Source organism: Haliaeetus leucocephalus, unplaced genomic scaffold, assembly GCF_000737465.1.
Source record: "Haliaeetus leucocephalus isolate CR32 unplaced genomic scaffold, Haliaeetus_leucocephalus-4.0 Scaffold188, whole genome shotgun sequence".
Lineage (NCBI taxonomy): Eukaryota > Metazoa > Chordata > Aves > Accipitriformes > Accipitridae > Haliaeetus > Haliaeetus leucocephalus.
In genome coordinates this window covers 558,242-568,025 of record NW_010972624.1, presented here as the reverse complement: position 1 = coordinate 568,025, position 9,784 = coordinate 558,242, and the positions used below count along the sequence as shown (strand labels likewise).

The following is a 9,784-nucleotide window of genomic DNA, read 5'->3' as shown; positions in this document are numbered from 1 at the left end:
GCCCTCCCTCCCCCCCCCCCCCCCCCCCCCCCCCCCCCCCCCCCCCCCGGGCTGTTTGGAGAGATAGCATCTGGGTTTAATACTACCCCCTTTAACCTGCAAGATACTGCCTGTGTAACTACACAAATCAGTATTGACTAGAATGCAGTTGTTTCAAGTGTTTGGTGTACAAAGAATTATGAAGTGGATGTTACTGGGATTCTCTGTGGAAAAGTGGCTTGCATTCTGACCAGTCTGTCTTGTTTAAATAATTTCTATATTCTTTTCTGTGTACGCTTTGCTTTAAAGAAACAGTGAAGTTCAGATCTGATACGTGCCTGTCCCAGAAAATTTTTGAAAAATAGTTCTCAGCTGCCACAACTCAACTCTTGTGTTTGTGCAGGGAGGAAATTATCACTGTTCATGTGGTGTTGGAACGGACACAGGACACTGAGTGGCAGTTGCTGGGGGAACAGGAATCTGGATTCAAAAGTTTATTTACTTAAAATCCCAACTGTGGTCTTGCGTTCATAGTCCACATGTGACTCTAGCTATAACTGCCAACCCACATGTTTTTGCAATAACAAGTTAGGGATTATTCTTCTTTGGGGTTAAGATGCATATTCCCAGTGGAAGCTGAAATGTCCCTTTCCCATTTCTTTGAGTGTGATATGGCGCTAGGCAAAGCTGCCTTGTCATGCTCAGGTATGGCAACAGAGTCAAGGAGATCTGCTTATGCTCACATCCGTATTGATCAGCTTACTTGAAGATGTTGTTTCCATGTCTGTATTCTGCCTTGTCAGGGCTTTGCTCCCAGCTTCTCACCTTGGATGAACCTTTGATGGCTGGTGGTAGGACGCAGGAGCTCTCCCAAGTCAGCTCAGTGACGCTTGTGGAAATGAATGAGCAGACTGATCCTCCTTCCTTGAGGGCAGGCTGAAGGCAGTGGTGGATTCAATCTCCAGGGTTGCTGACATCTTCCATTACAGCTAAATTAATTTCAAATTTAGGCAAAATGTTATTTTCCCTGTTTGAAGACAAGGCTCCGCTGCTTTCCAGCAGTCAGGATTGATGCTTCTCTTGTTTTGCAGATGCCAACTGAAGCTACCCCTTCCCTACAGGAAAGCCTATTCCAGGAATTCCAGGTAAGCCCAGCCTGATCAGTCCAGTCCAGAACTACCCTCTGCTTAAGGGCTGTGAGGAGGGATCAGATGGGGGACACCTGGCTGGTTTGTGGGCCATGGGGAGGCACTGACCCCACAGTGTGTGGGGCCTGAACTCGGAGCAAGAGGAGCGGTCCAATACAGCATGCCTCTGCAAGGCTGTTTCTGAGGATATGTGTTTCATGTTATTCTAGCTACTAGTGTTACTTTTGTTTTCAGAGTGCTAATCCCTGTTAATCCGCGAGTTGAAAAGGTATTGGAATGCTTTAATCATGGGTTTAACAGTGCTGCAGAAGTCTCTGCTGATACCATATACTTGTTGAAGGCAGGAAGCTCTGTGGGGTGGGTGCCTGTATAGCCTGTGTGATGGAAGAGTTTCCCAGCCAGTTGCTGACCTGAACTGCTCTGCTGGGGCACCTCTCTAGCCTGGAAGCACTGTGGCTCTGTTTGTTTGAGGCTGATTTCTGGTGATGAACTCTCTTAGAGCCAGTTAAAATGTTACCACACCGATGGTGCAAGTGGTTGGGTTTCTGGTGAACTCGGTGCTCTAGTCCATTCTCCAGCCCTCTGGAAGGGTTTTCCACCATTTACTTTGAGGAATCTTGCCATAATTCAGCAGATTTCTCATTATGAGGTTTGTCCAGATATTAACCTTAAACCTTCTCTTAAATCTAGCTATAGCTCCTTGTGCTACTCTCAAGAATTCTTCCTCCTCTTGGAAACTGTCATTTATCAGACACCAATTTGTTAGTTGCCCTTCAGTGAGTTGTAAAGACCTGATTCCCTTAATTTTCACTTGCAAATTGAGCCTTTTGGCTTCCTAATCACTCTGTGTAATTTTACACTCTTCACTATTACTTTCAAGTCAGTGACAGATTGAAAATAACCTTTGCTCTAAAGATCCCTTATAGAAGGAATGCATCTTGTCTGGTAACTTCTGTTCTTTTCTGTTCCATTAACCTTGCTATTTCTCTGTATAATCTGTTTCTGAAAACTGCAGTTTCTATCACGATTTATAAGATCCATTTGTATGGAGAGAAGACACATGCACACTCGGGTTAGACTGCACTGCATAACTATTTTAAGCTTCCTCCTGATGGCTCTCACTTACTGTGGCAGGTTTTGGGAGACTTGCTGAGATGTACTGGCTCTTTAAAGCAGTCCTTTACTTAAAGGATATTATGGGGACTGTGCATTGGTGGGGATGTCAAACTCTGTAAGTGAAATGCACTTCTCTGGTAGCGCTATTATTTGTGTAACACTTTCTTTTAAAAACTGGAGTCCGATACAACATCCTGGCCAGCTTACTCATGGTACTGTCCTTAAACTTCTATGTTTTGTGTCCCTGATACTGACACGCTGCTGTCATGCTTCTTGTCAAACATACTGCTTTGTCAAAGGATTAAAGGAGAGTCTTGAGGAAGTTTGGCATATGAGGAAATCACTGTGGTAAAAGCTAGGGTGAGAATTTTTCGTGTCTGCTCTTCTTTTTGTACACATTTGCTAACAGAGTAAATGTACAGAAATGCAAACAACTTGCCCCTGAAGAAAGGAAGTTTTGTTGTTTCCAATAGGATAAAAACATAAGTAGGGTGCTACAACAGAATTAGTGATGTGCTGCAAGTTCACATTCTGCTTATAGAAATGTGTTGTCTCTCTTCTGACGGCTGTAAATCCTTCCCTCAAAACAAGTTGAGAGAAATAACATGGGTGGTTTAGAGTGTCTAATGCTCTCTGCAGGGTGTCCTTGTTGATGTAATACCAACTGTCAAAAATGAGGGGGGAATGGCTAGTAAATAACCTGTAAAAGAGGGCGGTGAGGAAGATGCTTGTATTTGAAGTGCTGATATGCCGTATTGGTGTGTCACAGCTGTCCCATGGGTACGATGGAGCATAACTCCTCCACCTCCTGCCCCTTTTGAATTTTCAGGGCATGGGAGAGATGTCGTCTCTGCCAAACAAGTGGAGATGCAGCGGCTGCAAGGAACCGTTTTATAGAGAGGATCCAGACCACTGTATCCTTTCTCAGCTCACCGCCCCCTTCCACAAGCACGTAGTGCAGTACAGCAGGCACTGGGTGCAATCACTCTGCAGTGTGCTCCCATCTGGAGAGAGTTATGCCTCCAATAACAGGAGTCTCTAGGAAGTGGTTTTTTTCATAGTACAGCTCTTGAGCAGTCATAAAACTTTTGATCCAGACAAACAAGACCACAAGGCAAACATGCCATACACAGCTGTGCTGTTCTCTCCTTCCCCCTGCAATGCCACTTCACAGGCTGCTTGCCCTCTGCCTCTTCCCCTGATCCCAGCTAGCCTGGCCCAGGGCTTGGGGTAGCACACAGAGCTGGTGGTGTGAAACCTTCCTTAAGCTGCTGCTGTTTGAGTTTTGTTCAACAATGCTGGCCTTCAGTCCTGCAGAGATAGAGGAGGAATTAAAGGTCCTCCAGGATGTCCCCTCCCTTCTGAGCCAGTATGTGGAAGCTGAGCCTGCAGGTAAGGAGAAAAAAAGGGGGGTGGAAGGGGCAGAAAGTGGAATAAGGATGATTTCAGTGGGCTCTAGTTTCATGTGTCTTGTATTCTTGGCACATGCTGGACATGAGGGACAGGAGCATTCTCTGCCTCAAATGAGGGCTGGTGAACCCAAGGCCACTCTAGAAACTGGTATTTGGGGGGGACGGTTTTAGTATGCTCATGCCTGCTGGTTTTCCTCTGCTTCTCTTCTAGACCATCCCACTCTGGAAAGAGAGTATGAAAGCCTTCTAACTTTGGAGGGTTTGCAAACCACGGTTTCCCAGTGCCTGCATAAGCTACAGCTTCTGCGAGCAGGTGAGCCAGTCCCTGTTTTTGTAGTCAGGTATGAATGTGGCCAGCTGTGTGCAGAACACTGTGGACCAACATAATTTTACTTCTGGCTATTCTTAATGGTAATGTAGCATGTAAAATTCTCTGGTGGCAAAGCAAGCCATGGTATCTGTTTGCCACCCATCTGTGCTCAGGAGAGGCTTGAGACTTTTAACTGCTGCAATTCAGGAGAGCTGGTGAGGAAGCTGTTGAGAGGTGGGCGAGACTGTATGCCATAGCTTAAGATGTCCTGATTGTGCCATGTGTGAGGAGCTTACCCTGACTAATACAGTGTCATTAGTCATTCATTTCTAGGAACAGTAAGTAGATCACAAATTCTGTAAGTACAGATTTAACTTGTATATTCCTGCCTCCTGCAAATTCTTCCACCCTGGCAGCTATGGAGTCCCAGATGAGTCTGCGCCCAGACTGCGCTGGGGACATAGGAAGCTGCTCTCCAGCCTGTGTTCCTCCCAGGGGACAGATGTGTGACAGTGCAGGCATCCTGGCTGTGCCTCTCCTTTGTTACTCCAGTTTCCAGGAGCTGAGGGACCTGTTTGCCTTGAAGCTGCAAGTGTCAATGCTGCACCAAGAAATTGCCTTACAAAAGGTAAGTCTTTAAAAGTGTTAGTGGTGCTGGGGTAGGGGAAGAAAAGGACAGTTGTGGGGAAACAGCTGGCATACGGGGTCTTGATGGGCAAGTAACAGCACAGCAAGCTCTCCCAGTGATGTTTCTATGTTTATACCTTGTGTCCAATTCCCATCAGGGCCTCACTTACTTTGTAGATGAATGGACTTACTTTTTTTGTTAGGGCCAGAGCAGAGACCTTTAAATGTCTGACCCTCTCCTGATAAGACTCTTTTTTTTTTTTTTAAGCTACTCTGAAAGAATTTGGCAGTGGAGGATGTTGTTGCTAATGCCTGGAGACCCGTTTTGGCAGCCCTTTACAGTCCCATTAGGGCACTCACTCTCATTCTCTCCTGTGTGACCTCCAGCTAGTGAGTTCCTCTGCTGTCTGTTCCTTTCCTTCCCTTCCTGTTCCTTAAGTCTCAAACCATTGTGCTGCTAATCTTGACTTTACTGTTCTGAGACTGCCTGGAGGTCAGTCTCTCCATCAGCCTGAGCAGAGTGCTTGCTGCACAGGGATCATTTGTTCTTCTTGACCAGCAGCAGCAAAGGGCAGAGAAGATCTGTGAAATCACATCTACTCCTTTGACCTAACCTTTGCTGTCGACCTGAATGATAGAGGCTTTGGAAAAGCCATTTTTTGTAAGCCAGGAAAGAGTTACTCATAACTGGCAACATTCCTCCCTCTGGCTGAAGATAGATTGCTGCCTGTCTTCAAATGGGACTTTAGTGCTATAATCCTGAATTATGGATTGTGAGGTTTTAGATTTTTATCTGCCCAAAATGAAGTAGTGACCAAAGCGTGCTGCCTGATGCTTCCTTGACTGACTCAATTTCCTCTGCACATATATCTAAATAGGTGCTTTGTGCTGGGTGAGCTCCGAGTATCGGAAGCACCTCTGTGCAGAGAGTGCAAGATAGGTGAAATTCTTGGGGGCAGGTGAAGTGAATGTACTTGGTACAAGATAAATACCCTGGGAAAGGATGTCTGTATTTCTGGGTCAAGCCTGTCCATTGCCTTCCTATGGAGGAATGCCAAGAATCATAGAAAGTCCTGGTAGGAATTAGCCTGTCTTTGATGGTGAAGGCCTGTTTCCTCTATTCTTACGCATCAGAAGTGGACCAGGCAGATGGAAGAGAAGGGGCTTTCTCTTAGAAAGTGGAGCAGTGCAGCACTCCTTCATGTGCCGACTTTCCCCTTAGGTAGCTTTCATGTCTGCAGCTCTTAACTCTTCCCAGAGAGTAGCAACTATGTCTTGTTTCCCTGTCCCTGTGCAGAGATTTATGGAGAACAGGAAAGGGACCCCCCCTGCAGATGCCCTATACTCTATTCTGTTTGGATCTTCCTTTGTTTCCACTACTGAAAAATGCTTTGAGGGAGGTGACTGACATGCAGTTCGTTGTCCACCCTTCTCCTGGGAAGGCAGTGCGTACAGTAGGCTGTGTGGTTTTTAATGTGCAGGCTGCTCAGACTTCATTAGCTGATGCCAGCTGAAAAAAAAAAAAAAAATCCCAGGCAAAATGTCTTTCTGAGCATTAACTCAAGAGTGGGGCACTGAAGGCTAACTTTTGTCCTTTGATTGGGAGTTCACCTGTGTTTGAGTTGTCAGTCACAGTCATAATCCCAGAGCTTTGTGCTGTTAATTATGCTGCAACAGGCCAGTGGGTTGTTTGAGAGCATGAACTGAGAGCACAAGCTAGGCTTAATAAACCAGAGGCCAGGCCAGGGAATGTTGGACAGCTTTAGCATCCCCTGTAGCCTGTGCTGCTGGGGAGGCATGCGGCTTTGTTCTGTTTGGGCTGGCATTGGCCTCTTGCCTGTCTGTCTTGGATTAATGTGGCCCAACTGGGAGGTGCCGGAACAGTTGTGAGTGAAGGGTTGAACTTACTGTTACATGAGTAAGTGCTTCACTGTGTGGTTGCAGAGCTCCTGAATCAACATCAGCTTCAGCTTCTTGCAGGATGCTGATCTCATCCGAACACTGGGCCATCTCTGCAGCAGAGGAAAAGCGCTGCCGTTTATCTCGCTGCTTTAGGAACGCTGGGTGGCTGCTAGTGTACTTCATGAGCAGCTCTGCGGTTGTTAAATATGACAAAAGAAAGTACCTGTCTATCGATTAGCATGTTATTAGTCATACTGCTCTGGTTAGATTTCACTTGTTATGCAGCCACTTCACTTCATGGAATCCTAAAAGTGCAAGCTGGCTCTGGTGACATGTCTCCTTTGCTCCTGCCCAGGTCATGATGGCAGAACTCCTGCCTGTCCTGGAGTCCAGGCTCTACCCAGAGGCCTCTGCAGCTCAGCTGTATCGGGCGATTTACACGCAGCTCTGTGAAGGAGGCAAGCGATTCCCTGTGCTGGTGAGAGACGAGCTGGTGGACTGATCTGGTGGGAACCTCCTACTAGCCGTTCACATAACCAGAGACAGTTTTAAGCAATAAATCTTTTCAATTAACTTTTTTACTCTGCCTGTTTGTCCAACTAAATTTCAGGGGTTTGTTTGGGGTTTTTTTTCTTCTTTTTTCTTTTATATCACTTTTATGACCTGCTAACTCTGAGGTTTTGTGAAGCCCCTTCAGAGCTTCATAGACACTGGTTTTGGCTTTTCTTCCAAGGTCTGTCTCTCTGGCTAGCTCTGGATTCTTGGCTGCCTCAGTTGGGACACCAGGCTCCTATATGCAGACAGTGTAGCAGGCAATAAAACATGGACCTGTGTTCAGCTCTGAGGCCCCCAACATAAGAAGGACATGGACCTGTTGGAGCAAGTCCAGAGGAGGGTCATGAAGATGGTCAGAGGGCTGGAGCACCTCTCCTATGAAGACAGGCTGAGACAGTTGGGGTTGTTCAGCCTGGAGAAGAGAAGGCTCTGGGGAGACCTTATAGCAGCCTTCCAGTACCTAAAGGGGGCCTACAGGAAAGATGGGGAGGGACTTTTTACAAGGGCATGTAGTGATACGGTAAGGGGTAATGGCTTTAAACTGAAAGAGGGTAGATTTAGATTAGATGTAAGGAAGAAGTTCTTTAGTGTGAGAGTGGTGAGGCACTGGTGCAGGTTGCCCAGAGAAATTGTGGATGCCCCATCCCTGGCAGTGTTCAAGGCCAGGTTGGATGGGGCTTTGAGCAACCTGGTCTAGTGGAAGGTGTCCCTGCCCTTGGTGGGGGGGGTGGAACTAGATGGTCTTTAAGGTCCCTTCCAACCCAAACCATTCTATGATTTATACTGATCAGATAGCCACTGTATTGTGGTGCACAGCCTTCCAGCATCTGAAAATCCAGAGAACCTGAGCTGCTCCTTCCCTATTACTCTGTTCACCAGTTGGCATATAACCAGCATTACAGTGGTCACTGTCTAATATTCACTGACCAACAGTGTTTTCGATGTCTTCATCCACGGCAGCCTGGGCCGCATGCAGTAGTGCCTCTTTTGCAATTACTCTGGTTTGTGGGTACCTGCTCTGAGCTGACTGCTGCCTGGGCTGCGGTCAGCTGGAGCAGTCCCTTCTCATCAGCCTGTCAGTCACATCGCTGCTCAGTTCAGGACTCCTTCAGGCAGCTTCACGACTTTCCAGGCTCTTTTGTAAGGACTTACACCGTAGCCTACAACTGAAATATTTTTGCTATGTCATCTTATCTGGTGATTGTGCCTGAAGCAGCAGTCTAAGAAGGGTTGGGCTATCTGCACTTGAGAGATGTCAGGGAATCCAGCTGCAGGAGGAGGGAGCTGATCCAGCAGCCCGGTAGATGGCACTCGGCCCTTTGCCTTACTGCTCAACCTGTGCCGGTAGCTTCTGGAGGAGCAGTCTTCCAGAGGGACTAATGCAATGTCCTGCTTGGCTATGGAAAATACAGATTCTATGGCAATTCTGACCTTGACACCATGGGAAAGTTCCAGCTTCGGTTCCTCCCGCATCTTAGGTTTTTGCTTGTAATCCCTAAATCCCCCGGCATTTCTGTGTGACAAAGCAAAGCTTTAGAATCATGTGGAATACCTCTGCTTGTGAGCACTTTGAAGCCCATTTAGGGAAGGGCCACTGTGTACCACTGCTTATTACAGTTTGATTTGCACCATATCTCTTAGCTGGACTAGGACTGCTTGGGGGAGTTTAGGTCTTAGCAGTGCTGACAGTGGTCACTATTTTTTCCTTCTGTTTTTTTTCAAGGCCAGAGGTAGTTGTCCGTTTCTTCTGAACGTTTGGCCCTTTCTGACCCTCAGAATTCACTGAAAATCATGTAAATAATAGATGAAAATCAGCATCCTTTACTTTCACTTTTTTTTTTAAAATTGCATTGCATTCAGTTCTCTGTGGATGGTAATTATTTCCCATGGAGTCTGCAGTCAGGGCAGGAGTTTTTCTTCCCCACTGCAGTGTGCAGAGGAGTCCTGTGTGGTTTACATCTGCATGGTCTACTGTGGAAAGCATGCTGTGGTCAACAGCACTGGAGGATTGCAATGTAATGATTAAAAGGCTGGTTATAGGAGCAAACACTGCCTCCTAAACTAATGTGGTCATATGCCATGGGCATTAACATCTGCATGTTTGAATTTTAGAAATGACATTTGGTATTGTTAATTATCGTGCTGTTATCCATAACTTGTGTCTGTAAGCGTTGCATGAGTCATGGAGCATCTGCTTCTTTGCACAGAGCAGTCCAGTGTAAATTGGCAGTAACTTCACTGCCACAGCAAGGACTGCGTAAGAGTGAAAGGACTGTGAAAAAGAGACTGAGTCCACAAAAATGGGTTCGCAGGGGTTATTACAAGCTCAAAAGGCAAGCTGATACCATAGGAGGGGTGCAGAAAGGGAGTACAGCTCCCAGCGTGATGACTAGCAGCTAGCTGGGTTGTTTTGTGCCTCTGGGTGCAGTGTAGTTTTATTACTCTTCCTACACCATGTGAGAGGCACTTTATAATTTTCATAGATGTGTAAGACTTTAAATCATTGGAATGACTCACTTTTTCAAATGAGTCTTGTGCTATAGCAAAGATAAAGATTCAACAGCAACTTAACTGAGTGGTTGGGGAGTCTTTTTCGTTATAAAATGTGCCATTGTTATAGAAAGAAATTATGCTGGTACATCAAATTGAGATGAGGAGAAAAGAAAGACAAAAGGTAGTATTTGTGGTGCCAGGGGATAGTATTACAAAAATACAGGAAATGAGCAGTATTTTTG

The 9,784-nt window shown here is 46.2% G+C and overlaps 1 protein-coding gene across 1 annotated transcript in view; it reads left to right on the top strand.

Annotated features, from left to right (window-relative positions):
- The window catches only part of LOC104830405 (chromosome unknown open reading frame, human C16orf59), a gene marked incomplete at its 5' end in the record, with an annotated part of 8,990 nt that extends 1,930 nt beyond the window's left edge, over positions 1 to 7,060 (top strand). The window contains 6 exons of the mRNA XM_010565261.1: positions 1,071 to 1,124; positions 3,073 to 3,157; positions 3,527 to 3,635; positions 3,867 to 3,968; positions 4,382 to 4,593; positions 6,850 to 7,060. Of these exons, the coding sequence (XP_010563563.1) occupies positions 1,071 to 1,124; positions 3,073 to 3,157; positions 3,527 to 3,635; positions 3,867 to 3,968; positions 4,382 to 4,593; positions 6,850 to 6,996 (709 nt within the window). The remainder of the gene's footprint in view (positions 1 to 1,070; positions 1,125 to 3,072; positions 3,158 to 3,526; positions 3,636 to 3,866; positions 3,969 to 4,381; positions 4,594 to 6,849) is intronic.
- Between the last annotated feature and the right edge of the window lie 2,724 nt (positions 7,061 to 9,784).